The following is a 22,722-nucleotide window of genomic DNA, read 5'->3' as shown; positions in this document are numbered from 1 at the left end:
AAATTTCATTCAACCTGACTCCAGGTCCAGGGCTCTAACCACTTCTCCAAAGTAGAGTAAATGTACTTTGAAGGGTATGAGAGTTGAAGAAATACCAGCAACTCTAATATAAAGGCTTGCTGAGTCCTTTTAGAACTACTCACACACCTTATACATACACATAGCAATCAACTCTCATTGGTGATTCCAAGAACCTGGGAAATGCATAGCAACCACACTGGAATAAACCACCTCAGCAACGGGCTAACCCAAGTGGAAGGTAGCTGATAGGCCACCATGTCAGTTAGTTATTGGGATATTCATCCCAAACATTCAGAGAATTCCTCTGGTGGATCAAGGTAATTTGTTTGATGACCATGAAAGAGTCAAAAGTAGGCGCTCCAGAGTGCTTAGAGCCTGCATGCACAATGAAGATGCCAAGATTATTCATCATATCCTTGGTCTGTACCAGCCATTCTTTTGCCTTACACTGTACTCCAATTGCTCAGGAAGAGAGACTGAGGCTAATGCCTTTATTCAATCAGCCTCACTGAAATCCAATTCACAAGCATGTCTAGGTGGTCTGTGTTGTCATTAGTCCTCTTCAAGAAAGGACTAACAAAAACAGCATAGTAGGGAAAGGCACTGCAAGTCACTTAAATTCTCCAAGTCTCAGCAGCCACACCCGATTCTTTGATTGTTCCCTGATTAATTAAATGAGGGAGGTGAACTAGATGGCTGCTGATGTTTCTTTCATCTCTAGATCTAGGATGCTACATATTAATTTGGCTGACCATCATCCCCATGCCATGATGGTAATACCTGAAAGAGACCAAGGACATGAGATGCACAAAGAGCAAGAACACTAAATCAATGGCTCTTAGGGCTGCATATCTTGTTATTCTGTTATCAATGTTCCCATGAATGCTATGTGTCTTAAAGGGCACAATACAAGACTTTTAAGTTTTCACTGATTTTTTTCAAAAAATTCAAACAAATACTTACTTGTTTTATTGGAAATCTCCCCCTCTGGGCAGGGAGAACAGTCAAAACAGCAGATGGGCTCTCCCTCCCTTGCAATTTCCCTAAATCCAGGGCCACAGCTATCACCACATACAGCACATGGAGACTATAGTGATAAGAGAAGAAAGTGCTTAAAGGAACTGGGTCCTAACAACAAATGATAAAGTAGATACTTTTATGAGAATTTCTGACAACATTTTTTTAAATTTTTATTTTGAATGTTTTCCCATAGTTACATGTTTTATGTTCTTTCCCTCTCCCCCAAACCTGCCTAATCCCCCCCCTTAGCAGACACACAATTCCACTGGGTTTTACATGTATCATTGATTAAGACCTAATTCCATATTTTTGATAATTGGACTAGAGTTATCGTTTAGCGTCTGACAATTTTGAGGACAAAGAAACCTCATTTTGTAGAAGAGCTATAGGACTTCCATCAGGCTCATCAATCAATGAGCACATGCAATAGAATGCCCACTATATCTATATTCAAGATATCCATTTTTAATTCCAATTCATCAGTAGCAATGGGACTTTGGCTGAGCTGCTCCTCTGCTCTGGGCTTCAGATTCTTCATCTGAAAATGGGGATTGTTACACTTCAAAGGCCCCTTTCAGGTCTAGCATTCTATAATTGTTCATGGAATCCTGATTATTGTAACAGCTCTGATGGTTGAAAGAAAGGTGGACTATTGACCTGAAATATCTACATCTAGTTCTTATTCACATATGAGATCAGACACACAGACTGAAAAGATGGGACCCTGTTGGTTTTTCAAAGGAAAATAAATAGTAAATCCCAGTGTAATTTGGGAAGTACACTTTTATAAACCAAATTGTTTTGGAATATTCAGGAAGGCAGTTAATTTATTAAATAAATCAGCCAAAATCATTAAGCAAAACTACAGGAAGAGTGAATGACTTTGCTTTAGCTAAAGTCAAGTAAATGGACAATTTGACATAATGCAGATTATGAAATATTGCACAGCGGGGGAAGATCAGGTGGACTGACCACTTGCTATACATTTCTTAGTCTACTGAGGAAAAAAAGGGGAGAGAAGGTCCAGAAGAAAATTTTCTCTACAAAAATATGGCTATACATGAATTAATTTTTAAAAAGCTAGCATTTAGGCAGGATTTGAGCATCTAAAATGTCTTTAGTAGGTGGCCTAAGAAATAAGATGTATTTCCATGATTGGAAGCACCAAATTAACATTGAAATTATTTCTGACCTTTGACTCAAACCAACCCCACACTATGGCCTTCTCCCTAATTGTGAAATCTTGACCATTTGGAGCATTGGGGATAAACTGTCCCACTTTCACCAGAGTTTCAGTCTCATTGTGAAAGTGTAAGTACTGCAAAATGTCATAATGAGCCTCAGGACTTCCTGTGGCATCCAAAAACACCTGGTCACCAGCACTGTTGTCAAAGTGGATCTTCTTCAGAAAAGAGTGGAGCTGAAAGGGAAGAGAAATATGAGTCACTGCCTGGTGCCCAATGAAAGAGCCTCTGCTCTGTACCCAAGATCCTAGGACTCATGACCTGAAGTTAGTGCTCGTTTGGAGAGAGTCATAAACTTCCAGGTTTATGCAAGAACAAATGTGGAAAGGAGATTCTGTATTCTATGGAATACTTTTAGATTTTCTGACCCAAGGATGCTGATTTTTATTTAACCAAGTAGATGTTCAAGAAATGTTTGCTAAAAAGATATGAACTGAATCCTGAGCAACCCTGCATATAGTGCTCACAATGGCATCACTCTAGGTAGGCAAAAAAATTCACATATTTCTCACTGACCTGGCCTCACATTAACAATTGTATTCTGTAGGCGTCATGATGAAATTCATTTAAAGAAAGAATATCTTTTATATTTAATCTTGTTTCCTTTCCACAACATATTGAAACTAATCTTCTTGTTTGTTATGGCCTGAACTTTATATTTTTGCCTCCCTATTTTTGCATTGGCTGTTTCCCAAAAAAATGCACTCATTCTACCTTTTAGAATTTATAAAAAAATTAGAGTAGACAGTACTTCTTTTTCCTTTTGTATTTATTCCAAATATGTACGTATGAAGTGCATATTTTCTTTCCCAATAGATCAGAAGCACTTGAGGACAAGGACTCTAGTTTTTATTTTTGATCTTCATTGCCTAGCATATGGTAGCATTTGATAAATTCTTGGTGGTTTATTTTATAATCCCTAATGTGGAATCATATTATAAAACTTTCTTTCAATTCAACTGAAAATATTAAGACATAACATTTCTCTGGGTTAACAATTCTTTTCAGTTTTTTTTCTATTGGAAAGCGGGTATAAGATGAGAGCAAAGTTCAAGGTCCCAGAAAATGGATCCCAGGTGATAACCAAACTTAACTTTTGCCTAGATAGCACCATTGCCTTACTACTCATCTGAAGTGAATGATGGCAAACCCCTCTAAGAGCAGTTTCCTCTTTTTCAGTCATGGACAAAGATACTGACCATAAGAAGGAAATTTTTTGAGCTTTGGGGAGTCCAGTTATGAAGGAATGAATAAGGTAGTAACCATATGATTAGTGTGAATAAGTTTCATAAAGTGCAAATTCTAATTTTCAAGTCTTTACACTATATTTGTGTTTAAAATATAATAAATTATTTCTATACCAATGGAAATGTGCAGATTTGAATATTGTCATAGCCTCAAGAGATGATTTATTAATTCAAATGTACTATTCTTAGCAATGTTAATGAAAACTGTATTTTAAAATTTTGAGACATTTTTCTGCTTAATGATTACTAAAAATTATCACTTCAAATTGTCATTAGGACAAAGAAGTCTGACAGATTAGGCAGATGATGCCAGTTTGGATATTTCTTTCCCTAAATTAGAATGCTTTGATTTAGAATAACGTTCAATTAAACTGTTTCTATTAGTCTTGGGCTTCAAAATGTGTCAAGTGGGAATATTTTTTTCCTTCAACTCTAGCTTCCTCTTAAGTTTCAGTCTGGGGCCCACATCCTACATTCTCCCAAAGCCTAAATATTAGTAATTTCTCTCCCCTTAAATGATCTCCTATTGACAAGTCTGAGGGACTTATGAGAAAGAACGCTATTCACATCCAGAGAAAGAACTGTGGGAATAGAAATACAGAAGAAAAACAACTGCTTGATCACATGGGTTGAGGGGAATGTGCTTGGGGATATAGACTCTAAGCGATCACTCTAATTTCCGGACAACTTTATTACTTGCCTTACTCACTACATACCTGAAATTGAAAATCTTGCCAGCCATTTCTATGTAAAATCCCTTCCTTCATGTTGTAATTCTAGCACATCTTTCTCCAGGTTACCTTTACTGATCTCTTCTCTCTCTAAACTATTAGTGCCTGCTCTCCTTCCATTACCTTGTTTGAATTATTTCATTCTTTTTATTTGCATCCCCAGCACCTAGCATACTGGTAGGAACATAGTAAGCACTCAGTAAATACTTGTTGACTCATTTAGGAATTTACTGGGAAATTATAAAGCTATATGTGATTGAAAAGTTCCTAACTGAATGGGAAAGGATGCTCCCACACTGAAGACCTGACAAGTCCTTGATGCATTGATCCAGTAACAAGTACAGTGTGTTGGCACATAGGAGGAACCTAATGTTACCTGCCATGGCTGAGGCACCCAGATTTCTCCATCTCTCTTAGATCCTCTCTCTGAGGATCCCATGAGCATTTCATGGAGTGCCCAGGCCACAGCATGCACAGCATTGTAGATGGTGTAACTCAACCCAGACATAGTCATGTCAAAGAATCTCAGAGGCAGAGTCTCCAAGGAGGTATTTGGTGAGCACTCATTTGGCTCCTGGTTTTCATGTTTCTCTTTTCCTTTGAATGCTGAGCACCAGAACTCCTTAAGTAAAACGTCCTCTGGGTATTTGTTAGGGTTCACTGTCCTGAGAAAGGACTTAAAACCAGGAATCTCTTTGGTCCTCTGGGAAAAAGAAAGTGCTCCATGGAAACTGTAGCCATTATACCATTGAGGTCTCATGGTGATGTCCCAATGAGATGTGGTGATCCAGACCTTCCATAAGAAATAAAAAGGAGGCTGTGAATATCTAAGGATCATGAGTGAATCTGTGTCACCATGAATAATGACGACTCTGACTGAGGATTGCATAATACGTGGCATGAACATATCTTGAGATTCTGTGTATCTTCTCTCACTGACTGGGATCTTCTCAGTGTAGGCTAGACATATGTCATGTTTAATCATGTCCCTTCTTAAGTTCCAGAGAAATTCTTCACCCCTCATATCATCTGTGGTCACCAGACCTACCCAAGTCCATTCAAATTGGACCATTAATCGGACCGTACCATGGTGCAGGGAGGAGTCCCTGTGGGCCATTTGATAGAGAGAAGGAAACTGAGCCTTGTCACTCAGGATGGAATCAAAAGGTCCATAGCTGATCTGGATGGGGAAAAACATGGATCATGTTGTTATCTGCATCTTTCATATGATTGAATAAATATCAGTAAAGTATAAAAATATAATGTGTTGTGTTCAAAAAAGGTGGTGGATTTAAGTATTCCCTCCTTTCATTTACAAGGACATCTAAATTAAATTATTTATTCAGTATCAAACTGGCAATGAATTCCTTCATATATGTAGAAAAAAATAATTAAGTTGATTTGAAAGAACCAAGCACGAGATAGAGAACCTTACAAGTTGTAAAATGAATAATGTTAATTATATTAAATTTAAAATGTTTTGTACAGACAAAATCAATGCAACCAAAATTAGAAGGTAAACAACAAAATGGAGAAAAATGTTTACAACAAAATTCTCTGACAAAGGTCTTTTTCCCCAAATATATAAGGAACTAAGTCAAATTTACAAAAATCAAGCCATTTCCAATTGACAAATGGTGAAGGGACATGAATAGGTTGTTTTCAGATAAAGAAATCAAAACTATCAAAAACCACATAAAAAAGTGTTCTAAATCCATCCTGATTAGAGAATTGCAAATCAAAACAACTCTGAGGTAATAGATCATGCCTAGCAGATGGGCCAATAGCTGTGAATTAATCTAATCATTTTGCATGGAAATTTGGAATTATACCCAAAGGGCTTTAAATGACTGCCTGCCCTTTGACCCAGTCATAGAACTTCTGGGTTTCTACCCCAAAGAGATAAGAAAAAAGACTTGTGCAAAAGTATTTATAGCTGCACTCTTTGTGGCAGCAAAAAATTGGAAAATGAGATGGTGTCCCTTGATTGGGAAATGACTGAACAAATTGTGGTATCTGATGGGGATGGAATGCTATTGTGCTTAAAGAAATAGTAAACTGGAGGAATTCCACGTGAACTGGAAAGATCTCCAGGAATGGATGCAGAGTGAAAGGAGCAGAAGCAGGAGAACATTGTACACAGAGACAGATACATTGTACCATGACTGAATGTAACTGACTTTGCTACTAGCAGCAATGCAATGACCCAGGACAATCCTGAGGGACTTAGGAGAAAGAACTGTGGGAACAGAAACACAGAAAGAAAACATAGACTGGATCACATTTGGGGGGGGGATATGATGGAGTTTGGCTTTAGAAGATCACTCTGATGCAAATATGAATAATACAGAAATAGGTTTTGAACAATAACACATATATAACCGAATTTAATTACTTTTCAGCTCTGGGAGTGTGGAAGGAAGAGGGAAGAGAGAGAACATGGAAAAATATTCTAAATCAATAAATAAATTGATTTTTTAAAAAAGTGATGATATAAATATTTTTGTACAAGTAACTCATTTCCCCTTATTTTTGACCCCTTTCATCTGCAGAGCTATATTAGAATAATAATAAATATCTGTGGGTTAATAACTCCTAGGTGGATTTGGGTAAGGTGAGGAATAAGGATGGATTAGTTGATAAGAAAGTATTGGACACAGAAGATCTTTCAGCTCATGCTTCCAGCTCCGAAGTGCCATTGAGTCACAAGTTTATTATATATGAAAATTCAAAATCTCTTTCACCCAGAAGAACAGAGAGAGTTTTACAGCTGTGCAGAATTGCAATTTCAACTTAGACAATAAACAGAAGCTTCAGAAGCTTCAAGGTGAAGATAAACTACAAGATTGGATTGTAGCTACATCATTATCAGTTAGTTAAGTCTGGGAATATTTGCTGGGTCTGGAAGTCCCTGAATTTTTGGCCTTGTCTTTAAGACTGCTTCCAAGCAGCTGCTTTTTCTGACCAAGGGTGAGAATGTTAACCTCTTGACTGTTGGTTTGCTAAGAACTTAAAGTTTTCCAATAAGAAAAAGTGTGGATCAAAAAAGGAGTCAAAAGAAGAGTCTCAAATTTTTATCTATTTGAGACTCTGTTTCTCTTATTGGCCTCCCACATATTCACCCTTTTCCTTTAAATTGAAGTGATTTATTATGCAGCAAAACCTTTATTAATGAAAGGAGTTATAGAGTAGTTACAACCATCAACTATAGCTGGATCTGATGGGATTCACATTTTATGTTATTTCTCTATGGCTCACAACATCTCTTCCTTTTTTGTTTTAATTGAAGAGATTTTAATTCAACTAGAATTTGCCTTACTGTAGAACTGAGTCATGTAATGAGAATTGGCAAGCAAAACAGAATTATAAGGAATAAAAAGGGCATCCACATGTTGGGCTGTGTGAATCTCTTACAGGAGCTAAAGGAAGACATAACTAACTTTTAAGTTACACAAATTTGGGGATAAAAAGAAAAGAGGACAAAACCAATGATCCAATGATTGCTAGGCACATTGACAAAAAGCCAATGAGGGGGCAGTTCCCTTTGGCATAAGAATGTATATTCAAAACAGATGCATTCAACTCCCCATAGTTCAATCAACTGCACCCCAAAATACATTTTGGATCTTTTTGATACAGTGTAGGTTTCTGCAGGCATCTTCATGTTGTCTTCTCCAAACAGGTTTGTTGTCTGGATTCTGGGGAGATGGCATATTTCTTATCCTGAAATTACTCTCAAAAGAATTTAAACTTTACTTTATAGATTATAAAACATACATTCTCCCCTGAAGAGGGTTAAGGCTAACACCCAGATCACCTAAGAATACACGGCTGACTTTTGGGGTTGTGTGAATCAATTGGCAAAAGAAATTTAAAAAAATTTTTTAAATCCAAATAAAAGAGAGAAAAAATAACTTGTGAATGAAATGTAAAATATCAGAGTCTTAGGTGCAAAAATGTATGGGAAAATCAACTTATAGCAGACCCTTGAATCAAGGCCCAAATAAAGTCATTTAAGAAATTGTGTAATTACCCATTCAGTGGCTAAGACTATAGAAAGTTACCACACTTATAAGAGAAAGAAAAAGATCAATTTTTTGTGAGAAAGGGAAGTGTCTTTCCCTGGTCTGATTTGCCTGCACTTTTCAGGAATAGGGTGAGCCAGGATGATGGCCAACCTTTGGTACTTGAATGGGATGAAGCTCAGGGAAGTCTGACCTCTAACATATGTCAGAACAGCCGCAACCCCAAACCCCACACTAAGTTTAAGTCCTTCAGTATTGGCATGAGAAAGTTCTGTCAATCCTTCCTGGATTGGTATGGTCTTTTTTGACTTTGTGGTGCTAGACACTGTTCAGTTTCTCACCACTCCCATTGGATTTGTTGGTCTCCTTAACCTTGTGACTCTTTTGTTCCCTTCTCCTGGGATCAGACAGAATCATTAATCTTTATTTACAATTCATGGCAGGTTTCCATAGACTATAGGTTTGCGGGTATGCATTAATAGTATAGTAATTATATATTTATATTAAACTTTTATTGCTGTAAAATCAAAAAAGATTAACATTGATTACATGTACTTTAAGTACAAGAAATTAGAAAAAGGGGGGAAAGTCAATTATTCAAAAAATAAAAGGAAAAGGAATAAAAAAATTAAAATTCAGGGAAAAATACAATGTTTTAAAGTAAAAGAATGTTTTAAGAATCAAATTATATATATATAACTTAGTTTTAGTGAAAGGTTTTTTACCCAAAAATCAGATCCATTTTGTGTTTGAATAAAACAAAACCTTGACCCCCATCTTATAATTCTTTGGTATCATTTGTTTCTTTGTATCTGTAATTAATTATTCCAATTGATGTTCAGAAATTATGCAAAAATTAGTTTACAAGAGGTTCAAACTAACTTTCATTGAAACAACAATGGGGGTGGACACAGTTTCTTAAGTAAACAGTGGAACATAATTGCTTGCTATACACATTCAAGTTTCTGGGGTTTCAATTATTATACATTTTGCTTTGAATATAGCAAAAGGAGGGAAGGGAGTATAACATTGTTTGACTTCAGGTTAGAGTCAGGGACTATTTATCATTGATATCTTTCTTTTGAATGGTGAATCCAATTCAATGATCCATAAATGAGTAATATCAGTTGCAAATCCAATGACTTTTACCTTAAACACTAATTATTACCAATAGCATTTGAAAGGTTTCCAAGATTTATATAAACAGTGAAAAACTTTAATGTTTCAAAATATGATATACACATTTTCTTTTCAACAATTTCTCAATGTATAAACTACCTGGTAATTCTTTCCAATAATACCGAAAAAGAGTTAAAAACTTTTTTTTTTTATCCTGGGACTCCATTCTAGGAGCATAGGGCCACAATCAGTAGGCAATGGGTCACACTGTCGCTCAGGGTCACCCAGCTGGGAAGTGTCTGAGCCCAGATTTGAACCTAGGACCTTTCATCTCTAGGCCTGGCTCTCAATCCACTGAGCTAGCCCAGCTGCCCCTACTTAAGGTTGCAGTTTCTTTAGCAGATGTAGTTTTATAGGGTGGGGGTTGCTAGCCCCATGGTTAAAAACTTTGCTTGGAATTAAGTTTTCATTAATGTTATCTTGATTAGAGAGGGTTAAGGTAGGGGCTGGTTATTCACTTAACTCATTGTGATAGTCAATTTTCTTTAAACTTTTAGTTCACAATACAAATCATATATTATTGCAAATAGGCACGATCAATTTTTAACAAATAGCTTTTACACATATTTTACATTTAAACATAGGTTTTTAGTTTTCACAAAGTAAGGTACATGTTTTGATTACATTCAATAACAATATTGTTAAAACTCAAAATTTGCATCAGCTTTGCTTGCAACATTATTGAATTACCTTTCCCTTAGTAACTTTAACTATTACATTTTGTTCTCCTATTAATCTATTCAATTAACTTTTTCTACATTTTTAAATCCTTAACTTCTGTGTATTGGCTCCTAGGTGGAATAGTGGTGGGTGGGCAATGGGGGTCAAGTGACTTGCCCAGGGTCACACAGCTGGGAAGTGTCTGAAGCTGGATTTGAACCTAGGACCTTCTATCTCTAGGCCTGGCTCTCAATCCACTGAGCTACCCAGTTGCCCCTATTCAATTAACTTTTAAGGACTAGTGAAACAGTGAACACAGGAGACATAATCTGACTAGGATCTAGTACCTTAAAGCATAGATTTAAGTTGTCACAATAATTATTTTTTACATATTTTCTAATATTACTTGAAATAGAGATAACTACTTAAGTTGAGCCAAATTTCTGTAAGTTACAAAATTAACATTAGCTTCTTATTAATTGTTTCATTTTAGTGAGTTTGAGTTGGTATAAACTGTCACTCTTCAATAATTATTATTCTTCCCTGTTTCTGAAAATAATTATAGTCAGAGTCTCTCCCTCCTATGTGTAGAAGGGGTTAAATTATTTTTGAAACACATCCAAGGCTGCAGCCTCTTTTGTCGGCTGTGTAGCCTGATCTGTTTAACTCTTTAGTTACTGCACTTATAAAATTTACATGATTATTTTAAAACCTGATAATTAACCACTTTCAAATGAATATTATTTTAAACTTCACTACATTAAAATTGTCCTTGATTAAAATCTCTTAGCAATGTTTCCTAAATATACCAATTATTCTTTCAGACCCTACTTAAAGCAGAATAAAACCTATAGTCTTGCCTCTTTATACCTTAAGACAATTAAGACAATAATCACAAAAATGATTAAATATTTCTTTTAAATTTTGAAGTAATATTCTTATATGCTTTACACTTCTCTTTTGCAATCCTCAAATTCAGTTTAATAAGCATTTTAAGCAAATTTGATTATTTAAATTTGTATTTCACACACTGCAAGTCTTAATATATGACTTTTCCAATATAAATTTTGTGCACATTTAAAATTAACTGATATTCCATTTTCTAACTGGTAGTCAATAAATTTATATTATACCATCAGTACTTATTCAAAACTTATGGTTCTGATTAGCTAAGAAATTTTAAATTGCACTTCTGTACTTCAGTACATAATTCAGAATTGTTGCTTTTCTGTCTGAGTAAGTTTTTTCTTAGATTGCATCTAGAATCCTTAGTAATTTTGATTAAACATGTATCTCAGTATTTAACATGTTGATAGAATTTGGTGGTGGGATCAAATGTGTTCCCCTTTTTTGTCTTTATGATTTCTGTTCCCTTTCTTATGGACAGAAAGAAATGAAAGAAGAAATGTAGACAAATTATCTTGTTGATTCTCGCCTTAATGAGAGCAGAGAATATGATTTCTCTTTATCAATTAAATTATCTTAGAGTTTAAAACACTAAAATCCATTAGAAATATTATTTTTCTGAATTTCTCAAACTACTCTGTCTGTCTTTCCCATTCCTCCGGAATGAATGAGAAAGAGATAGACTTATTTTCTCCAAAATTCCAATGTGATCACATACAAACACAACAATAAAATTTAAGATTCAAACTGATGAGAGACACATAGACACAACATATAGACACACAGACTGATCAAAGACATATTTTCCCGGCATTTCATGCATACTCTAACAAAGATAAGACATCTTATTAAAAGATCAATAAATCACATCATACATGGCTAAAGAAATCTGGAGAAAAAAGAAAGTGTATTAGTCATGAAAATCGTTATCCCTAAAAAGGAACTGGCTAAGCTAAGATGAATTCTTGGATTAGATTTAGTCATTGGTAGGGCTGGTGGTTGGCCTCCTTTCCATCTTCCCCTAAATCTCTCATCAGGTAACCTGTAAATATTTCGATGGAATTTGGATGGAATTTGGAATTGCAATTTTTCTTCCAGTGGTAACCTTTCTCACATCACACAAAGGTTAAGGGCATTGGAACAAGAACTTTGTACAGCTTTTGAGCCCTTAATCATTTCAGAATATGTTTTTCCTTTCAGGGCTGCCGCAATAGGTATACCCTGTATATAGGCTGGGGTAAAGTTCTCACAAGTTTTCACATAATCATTAATAGTCTCAGATTTTTTTAACATTTTGAAGCATGCTCTGACATACATTATCGGCATTGTTGCAAGCAAGCTTTCTGACTAATATCTCAGTTGCATATTCATGAATTATGGACCTTTTTACTTCCTGATTTAATCTATCTACAAAATCTGAATATCTTTCCTCTGATCCTTGTCTAATCTCAGCCAAACCTGTGGACAGCTTTTTAGTTATTGGATTCTTTTCCATGCCTCTAAGGCACATTTCATACACTGAATTAGAGCTTCTCTAGGTAAATTAATCTGATCAGCATGTAATTCCCTTTCATCTTTTCCAAGTAACATTTCTTTGGTAACTCTGATGCACTGTTTCTTATTAATGGCTGCCTCCTGTTTTGCCAATTCATCAAATTCTGATTTCCAAAAAAGGTAGTCCCCTCCAGAAAGGGAATATTTTGCTGTGTGAATCCAGTCATAGGGAGTATTCCAGATCCCCCCTAAAGTGTGCACTAAAGTTAAGGTGTATGGAGACACAGGACCATATGAAACACAAGCTATCTTAATTTCTTTTAACACTTTGTAGGGAAAAGGCTCCCATGTGGGAGCTACTTCTTCATCATCATTCAATTCATCTGTTCTAAAAATAACTGGGAAACAGAATGACATATCTCCTTCCTTCTGAGAATTTTGTAATGATTCTTTAAAACCAATATTCCGAGGCTGTGGCGGTGGAGCTGGAGCTCGAAGTGGCAGAGGCTCCTCTGCTTTTATCTCTTTTTTCTCTTTTGAAAGGAGGTTTTTAGGTGGAGGAGGGTCCACTGCTAGTGAATTTTTCACTCAAATTTTAAAGCCCTGTTTTGATTTACTATAAGCGACTTCCTTCTCCTCTGATTCTAACATTGAAATCTCAAAGATTTCATTCTCTGCATTCTGACCAGATAATAAGTTTCTTTTTTCAGCAGCCAGTGAAATTTTTATTGGCACTTGTTCTAGTCCATGTTCAGTATAATAATTTTTCAAATCATTGCCAACTTTTTGCAAGAATTCTAAGGGAATCCACAGGCTACAATTTTGAGTAAGATCAAGAAACTTAGTGAGCTGTTTTACTTATTTTTACTCCCCATTTCCTGAGGGTGTACTTAGTTATATCCATAAAAAGAGTTCTTTCTTTTGAATCACTGTGTCCCTTCCTATTAATCCATTTTTTTACTTCTAGTGTCTTCCCTTAAGGGAAGGGTTCTGAAAAATCTGGATTTCTTGACCTTCTTTGGGCAGAAACTAAACCCTGGTAATTTGGGAGTTGTCTGAGGTGGGGGGCCAAATCTTTACCTGTCTCTAGCATTCCAACGTCCCTATGTTTGGGCACCAAATGTTGAGATCTATTTATCATCTCCAGATAATCTGATAAAGATGGCTTAATTGATAAGAAAGTAATGGACACAGAAGATCTTTCAGCTCATGCTTCCAGCTCTGAAGTGCCATTGAGTCACAAGTTTATTATATATGAAAATTCAAAATCACTTTCACCCAGAAGAACAGAGAGAGATTTACAGCTATGCAGAATTGCAATTTCAACTTAGACAATACACAGAAGTTTCAGAAACTTCAAGATGAAGATAAACTACAAGATTGGATTGTAGCTACATCATCATCAGTTAGTTAAGTCTGGGAATATTTGCTGGGTCTGGAAGTCCCTGAATTTTTGGCTTTGGCTTTAAGACTGCTTCCAAGCAGCTGCTTTTTCTGACCAAGGGTGAGAATGTTAACCTCTTGGCTTCTGGTTTGCTAAGAACTTAAAGTTTTCCAATAAGAAAAAGTGTGGATTAGAAAAGGAGTCAAAAGAGGAGTCTCAGATTTTTATCTATCTGAGACTCTGTTTCTCTCATTGGCCTCCCACAAAACCCAGCTATTCTATAACCTTAAGATGATTCCTGATCTCTATTGAGCTCCAAAGGGCTCTGGTCAATTTCCCCCTCTGGGCTTGAGGCTATCCCATCTAGGCTACCTTCCTTCCTATTCCATTTCCCTTCCTTTCCATTCCTTCTCCTCCTACCTTCCTTCCCTTCACCCACTCACATTTCTGGTGACCTCTATTGAGACCTGAACCTGCCTGTCTGATTACCTGCCTTCCTTACTGCATCAGGTAAGTAAATAATGTTTTTCCTGCCCAAAACCCAGCCCAGCAGGGGTCCCTTCCCCTACTAAACCCCTGGTGGGCTCCTCTGCCTCAGCAGGAGTTCCAAATCTAAATCCCCCTCACCCTTGCTGGGGTTCCAGCTAAAACACCCAGCAGGTGTCTGGCAAAAACCCTGGTCCCTCTATTCCACTTTCACCCACCCCAATCTACTGCCCCCTATCTTACCTGTCCAGCTCTGATCTCTCCTTCTAGAGTGATTTTGCCTTTAAAAAGGCAAGACTAAAATCCCAAAATAAATAAAACCCAATTTACTTTGGTTTCCTGCAGGAAGGGCTTCCACTCCACTCCCTTCCCCATTTTGACCTTAACTTTACCCCCTTGCCCACAATTTCCTTTCCAAGTCCCACCCCACCACAGGCAATTTTCTCCTTCCCCGTAATACTGCATCTTGGCCATTAGAGGCCAGCACTGTGCACTCAGTGTGTTTTTCCCCCTTTTTTTCTGATAAGCTACAGTGCTGCCTTTCTGCCACTGGAGGGCAACACCAATAGCAAATAAATTTAAAATTTTTTACTTAGCTTAAACCAAATAAAAAATAAACTGTAAATGAATAAAAACAAACAAATTTATTAATGAAACTAACTAAGTGAATCAATAGAAACTGCTCAATATGAATGCTTCTATACAGGAAAACGATTGGAAACCTTTACAGTTTACAAATGCCTTCTTCTTCTCATACTGCTAAGGAATCTTCTTTTCTTAATTTTCAATATGACGATGCAAAAGGTTGCAAATAGGAAAATGCAAGCCAATATCCAAGCAGTAGAACAAATCCAATTTGACAATTTCAAATATGCTATGCACGATGCATTGGAAAAGTAGGATCTAACTTAAATATCTGATTCAAAATTTCTGGAGTATACAATTCAAAAACCTGATTCAAAATTTTGTGAGGCTATTCCTGAAATACTCAGAGAGGAAAGTCCTATTTCTCCTATTTCTCCTGAAACAGAGAAAGAGACAGATGTAAAGAAACTGCTCTCTCATCTTGTGCATCTCTTGGCCAACCCTCCCTCCCCTGCTACTTCTACTAACACCCCATCCTCTCCCTACACCCTATCCTCTCCTGTCCCTTCTGCCATTTTACAACCAACCCCAGCCCAGACCATACTGGTTCCTACCCATACTGCCTCAATAAGCATGCAAACAACTCAAAAAAAGACCTCGGTAGCACACAAAAAATTCAAAAGAAACCAAAACCACAGACTTATTTTGATTCCTATGATGACCTTTTCCCCTTAAGAGAAGTGCCCACAATAGGACAAACTGGGGATGTGATAAACTTAAGACATCATATTCCTTTCACATTCCAGAATATTAAGGATTTTTTTTACATTTTTAAACCCTTAACTTCTGTGTATTGGTTCCTAGGTGGAAGAGTAGTAAGGGTGGGCAATGGGGGTCGAGTGACTTGCCCAGGGTCACACAGCTGGGAAGTATCTGAGGCTGGATTTGAACCTAGGACCTCCTATCTAGGTCTGACTCTCAATCCACTGAGTGACCCAGTCACCCCATTAAAGAATTTAAGAGATATCTCTAGTTTCCAAGATAACCCCATAGCCATAATGAAAAAGATGGCCAGCATATTCTTCCAATATGATCCTTCTTATAAGGATGTTGAAAAATTACTTCATGCCTTCCTGATAGAATGTGAGAGAAATAAAAATCATCTCTCATGTGAATAAAGTCCAAGGGCACAATGCTGCACACTGGCCACCCTAAGATCCTCAATGGGACTATAGTATTTAAAATTAAACACTGCTAGAACTTCCATTCTCAAAGCAATGAGAGAATGTGCTGAATGACCAGATGTTTAAAATTAAACACTGCTAGAACTTCCATTCTCAAAGTAATGAGAGAATGTGCTGAATGACCAGATGTTTGAACAAATTTTGACCGCCTTAGACAAAATGATAATGAGACACCCTCCTAATTTATGGATAGGGTCACTGAGCTAGGAGGTAGGTGCCTAGACCTAAATCTTTCTAATGAGAAAGATATCAGACAAATAAGGTGTCAATTCATTAATAATTCTTACAGGGTAGTCCAAGATTATTTTAAAATCCATTGCCCAAAATGGCCCGAGATAGATCTGGAAGAATTGAGGAGAACTGCTGTGTATGTCTCAAAAGGACATGCAGAGAAAACAGCAGAAACTAATGATCTATTGGAAACAATGCAAAAAGAACTAAAATCGTTACATAATAAAATAGACAAACAGGAAAGAGGACATGATGATACTACACCAATACCACTTGCCCCTCTCTGAGAATCTAATTATCTATCTCTGACCTGCCACTTCTGTGAGAAGAAGGGCCACTTAATGATGAATTGCAGAAATCTATTCCAGGCAATCAGGAATAATAATAATAATAATAATAATAATAGATACAACAATTTCAGGAACAATAGCTAACAGAATAATAACAATAATACTTTCAGAATTCACAATTTTAGGACTGATAATTCTAGGACCATAAATCAGGTAGATAACTCAAACCAAATGACCCCACCACAATATCTTTTAAGTGGAGCTCGTCCACAAATGACTCAAGGTACTATTGCCCTTCCATGTGGGGCAAATGGAGGTGCTACTTAAAACTCTATTGCTTTTGTTGTTTTGTTGCTATTAACCCTTTTCAGTTTTGTCTCCTCCAAATACCAAAGAAGAAGAAGGAAATTTTGAATATAGTGACTGTCTATCCCCTTATCTTTCTTTGTGCCATTCTGTATTTAACCTTGGACATGTGCTTTTATGGAAGTTCATAAAAACTTGTATTGTACTGATAATTAGGAAAACTTGTATTTCATGTATTTGGAAGAGTTGAACATATATTACTCTATTAGAAACATGTATTGAATAGCCTTGGTTTGCATTTGAATTGATTTTCATTTTGTTCCTTTTTGTGAAATTTTTGTATTTTCTTCAGTATTTTATTGCTTGTACCTCCATTGTTTTATCTACCTTATTTGCACTCATACTGTGGACCATGGATAAGTTAAGAGGAAATGCATCTAAATTCTTGGGTAAGAATCTTTATATTCTACCCCTCCTTAAGTGACACGTATTACAATAGAGATATAATTTTTTGATTATCACTGATTATGGGAAATACACATATTTTTGAATTTTAGCACATTTTTTATAATTGCATGTGCAATTTGAGTTTTCCTAAGCACATGTCATCTATCTAAATTAAAAGAGTTTTTGATTATTAGATTAGTGTAGGTTTACTATGTCCATTAGTTCTAACTGTAACTGCTTATCCAAAAGCCTTAGACTACTGAAATTGCCATTTGTATTTTTCTATTATTAGATTTAGTACACATGTCTAATTAGAAGAAATGGGATCACAAAGGAGCACAGACCTCATCTATACAATGCCAAAGAAGCATAGACATCTACACAGTGCCAAAAACAACATGTACCTTACCCAAATGATGCCAAAAGAGTACACAGGTCAAAAAGAGAAACATATCTTGCTGAGACTTGCTGAGACTTCTATGGCAATAAAAAAGGACTTGAACCTAGTGTAAGACTTGAGGTTGTGGCACTTAAAATATATTACGATGTAGAACTCCTTGTACCACTCTTCTTGTGAAATTTATATCAAGTACCTAACAATTGGCTATTCTGGCTCCATATTCTATCTCTGAGAAGAAACAACAAAAGAAGAAACAATGTTATATCAGAGTAATAAATACAAATCTAGTCCTTCTTACTATGGTGGTTGACTGTGGTCCTGGTTGCTAAGTGGGTATGTGCATGATGTCAAACATGGATTACTTTAATTGGGCATTATTCAAAGACCTATTCTAATTTTCTTTTTTTATTATTTAGAATTTTTCCATATACAATTTAGGATTGGATGTTTAGAATTTTCATCCAATAGTCATTTCTCTGTTGTGCTCATTTTCTAATGACTTTAACTTGTGTTAGTTAAAATCACCTGGGGTTCTATTTGGAAGGATTGAGCCTCAATATATGTATCAATATAGTGTTTGACAAACTTCTGTGGACCTGTGGGGGACCTTGGAACTATATTTCCCATGGTCCAACGGGTTTCCTATTTTAGATGACATCTTCAAGGTGAGGGACGGCTTTAAATATTGGGAAGTGGTTTTGAACTTCCTCTTTTGCCACCTGGGCGCAGGAAGATACAAAAGGTAAAATGACTGAGGGGGCAGTTTGAATACTTACAGGCTCATGGTCTAATGATTTATTCTTTCAGCCATGGCTTTTATTAAAATACTATTCTCCCTTTTAATCTCAGCCTTTATCATTTTTAAAAACAACAGTTTGGCCAACCACATGAGGAGACAGACTCTAAATTTTTCAGATAAACTAAAATGCCATGCGGCTCTGGGACCCGTAGTCTCAGAAATGTTCTTTTTTCTCGCCCAATCCTCTCCCTATTCTCCCCAGCCTCCAGGCTGCTTTACAGGGAAGAGAGATAATGGTTTTAATTGCCACTGGACTGCGAATTTTTTTCTCCCAATGCCCTGGGCCTGGTGGCCCTTATGGACACTGATTGACTTCGGGGTTTCCTGCTGTCCTCTGCGGCTGATCTTCCTGGGTCCTGACCTGGCCTCCCTTCCTCCGCTTCTATTCTCTGCCTAATCCTGAATCTCGAGCCCACCATTACAGACCGCTACATCACGTTCCTGCCTGCCCTGAGCTCTGCTGAATTCCCAGCCCAACAAAACAGACCACTTCTCTTGATCCTGCCTCGCTGGTGCTGCTTGTCCTGTTCTGAGTCCTGAATCCCGAGCCACAGTGGTGCTGCTGCTTTCACTACCGCCCTGCCCTGATCTCCGAAACTGCTGCAGCTGCTGCCACTTGAGATTTGAGAAGTATTATTGCCCTCCCACCCCCTCCCCATGCTCTCTTGGCAATAGCTTTTAAGGCCTGACTTAGGCACCATCCACCCCCACCAACCACAGGCACTCCACGTGGGATTTTCTAAAAACTGACCTAAGCATTTCACTAGCCCCAAGCCCATGATTCCATGTGGGCATGCTAGTATTTACGCTTCAAACAGGAAGTAAAATGACAAACTTTCTTGAGATTATTAAACTGAAACTCAGGGGAAGAGATTCACCCCATATCTGCTCTGAACTTTGAACTAAGAGCAGAAACTGATTACAAGAACCCTGAATTTGAACTTTAAATTGGACTAGAGGTGGATTTTAAAACCTCAGAACTGAATGGGTTTTAAAAAGACTCTGTATCTTACTGCATTTTGATGATTAGTTTCTTGAATTAATTTTGTTTATTTCATTGATTTTCCTGTTGCACTGAATCATTTTAAGCTAATGAAGTTTGTGGCTGCTAGATTAATTCTGTTTGTGATTTTATTGTAACTCCCAAATAATAAGAAAAATCTATTGAACTGGTAAGAGGGTTTTGACTAGCTTGTTATCTGGTACTCATATTATATTTCCTAATTTATTTCAGGTTTCATATTTACTGTAATTAAAACAATGCTGTTCTTGTACCATTTCAACATCTTACACATTTCAAAGTTATAAATTGCCTTAATTGTATAAAATCTTAGAGAGTTTGATGCCTGCCTTGAGATTTAAATTGTAATTTTATGAGAGATCTTTTAAAATTTACTTTAGATGTCTAGTACCCTTCTGTATAAATAATAAGGTTTTTATGTATTCATTTTAAAGAATTGTTGTCTTAAAGTATAAGCTTTATACATTGTATTGTGAAGAATTGTTGTCTATATTTTTTGATGTTAGTCTATGTTTTAGCATCTTTTATCAGAAAGATCTAGAATTCCTGAGGATAATTTAGACCAGAAAGTTTTTTTAAATATCAGATTTTTATATGGAAGCAGTAACAGAATTTGTTGAGAAACTCTTAGCCAAGATTTAAAAGTTGTAACAAGTATATGATTTTGAACATCATTGTTTATTGTTTTAAAATGCATTATTAGAAATTATGGTACTCTATTTGAATGTGCATTGTGAATCTGCTATTTTGTAAAACCCATTTACACTCACAGAAAATCTCATTTTGGGGTAATATATATATATATATATATATATATAATTTTTAAAACATTCTTTTTTTAATTAGGGCAATTTATTTTTCCTTTTTCTCATCTTGTACTGGAAGTACATATATAATCATTATTTATCCTTTTTTTATTTTACAGTGATATAAGCTTAATGCAAATATATGTTTGCTATGATGATGCACATACCTGAAGAGGCTGAGACTATGGGACTGTGATTTAATGCCTCTCTGTCTGATTCCAGGAGAAGTGCCGAGCCACATGGTCATGGAGATTTGACTGAGAATCTGCATAGATTGCAGAAGTTCTATGCCAATTACTTAAGGGCTTGAAATTGGGGTTTGAGTTCTGGAGTCCCAGTCTTTTCTAAAACTTTAGAGGACATGGGTCCCCTCAACTTAAATTCCTAGTGAAGCACCTAAGATTGGTTATTTATTTGGCTCATTTCCCTGAGAAGTTGAAGGCAAATCAGATCAAAGAGAGACGTTTCCCTTATTCCTCTATATATAGAGAATGGCGATTTTCTATAAGTTCTGGCCCTGAATGGGTAATAGCAAACTACTTAAATCACTTTAATTGGGCCTTGATTCAAAGGCCTGTTATAAGTTTATTTTCCTTACATTTTTGCACATTTTACATTTCACTCACAAGTTAATTTTTTCTCCTTTTTTTTGAATTTTATTCTTTTTCTTTTTCTTTTTTATTATTTCTTTTGCCAATTGATTTCATGCAACCCCCATGACTCACTCAGCCATGCATCCTTGGCTGACCTTTTCAGGGGAGTAATGTGTTAGTTAAAACCTTCCTCGGGGGGGTGTGTGTTAAGTTTTTTATAATCATAATGTCTGAATTATAATCTATATTGCAAGTCAATTTTTACTCCTTTAGGAGTAATCTCAGGGGGCTAATGTTAGTTCTCAGAAGAAAATGTATGTTTTGTAATCTATAATGTAAAGTTTAAATTCTTTGAGAGTAATTTCAGGATAAGGATTGTACCATCTCCCCAGAATCCAGACGATGAACCTGTTTGGTGGAGGCACCAAAAGATGCCTAAAGACCCTTCACTGGACCACGAAGACCAAATTTGAACTTTGGGATGCAGTTGATTTGAACTATGGGGAGTTGAATGAGTTGAATGCATTTAATTTGAATGGACATTTTATGCCAGAAAAAGGGGACTGCCCCCTAAATGGCTTATTGTCAATGCACCGAACTTTGGTTTTGTTCTTTCTCCCTTTTATTTCCCTTTTATCTCTGAATTATTGTAAACTTTAATTTGATTATGTTTTCATGATCCATTGGAGAGACTTGTTTCCCAAAGGATCACAGGGGGGTAATGTGTTAGTTAAAATCACCTGGGGTTCTATTTGGAAGGATTGAGCCTCAATATATGTATCAATATAGTGTTTGACAAACTTCTGTGGACCTGTGGGGGACCTTGGAACTACATTTCCCATGGTGCAATGGGTTTCCTGTTTTAGATGACATCTTCAAGGTGAGGGATGGCTTTAAATATTGGGAAGTGGTTTTGAACTTCCTCTTTTGCTACCTGGGTGCGGGAAGATACGAAAGGTAAAATGACTGAGGGGGCAGTTTGAATACTTACAGGCGGGTGGTCTAATGATTTATTCTATCAGCAATGGCTTTTATTAAAATACTTTTCTCCCTTTTAATCTCGGCCTTTATCATTTTTAAAAACAACAAACTGGCAGAGATTCATTTGCCTCATGCCTCAGTAATATATCCATATATTTTCATGTTTTTTTCCTATCCTTCTCAGGGGGAATGTGTTTTTATTTCATATGAAAAGTTATTTTAGTGAAGGAAGTTTATTGCCTCCTGGAATCCAGATAGAGATGCCTGTGGGGACCACATGGAGACTACATGTTGATCCAGGAGCCTGGGAAAAAAACCAGATGTGCAAAATTTGAACTTTGGGGGGTTTTCTTTTAAATTCATTTATATTGTTAATTCATTTATTTGGTTTAAATGCATAATATATATACCTATATTTATATAATGCATTTATATATATGTATATATATATATATATATTTGTGAAAGAAGGAGACTGCCCCCTAATTTTTTAAAAAGAGCCAAATATTTGGTTTTCTTTTGTTGAAAAAATTGATGACATTTCCCACCTTGTATTGATATTTTTATATATATATTTATATGTAAATATATATGCATATATATATATATATATATATATATA

General features: G+C 36.2%; 1 protein-coding gene across 1 annotated transcript in view; it reads right to left on the bottom strand.

Moving 5' to 3' along the window:
* Positions 1–22,722, bottom strand: part of LOC123230501 (vomeronasal type-2 receptor 26-like) — a 123,142-nt gene that overhangs the window by 5,188 nt on the left and 95,232 nt on the right. The window contains exons 5-7 of the mRNA XM_044656643.1: positions 4,640–5,443; positions 2,234–2,461; positions 985–1,108 (exon numbers count right to left, since the gene is read on the bottom strand). Coding sequence (XP_044512578.1) covers positions 985–1,108; positions 2,234–2,461; positions 4,640–5,443 — 1,156 coding nt within the window. The remainder of the gene's footprint in view (positions 1–984; positions 1,109–2,233; positions 2,462–4,639; positions 5,444–22,722) is intronic.

Source organism: Gracilinanus agilis, chromosome 1 (genome assembly GCF_016433145.1).
Source record: "Gracilinanus agilis isolate LMUSP501 chromosome 1, AgileGrace, whole genome shotgun sequence".
Lineage (NCBI taxonomy): Eukaryota > Metazoa > Chordata > Mammalia > Didelphimorphia > Didelphidae > Gracilinanus > Gracilinanus agilis.
Note: the sequence above shows the minus strand (reverse complement) of the source record. Positions and strands in the feature narration are given on the sequence as shown.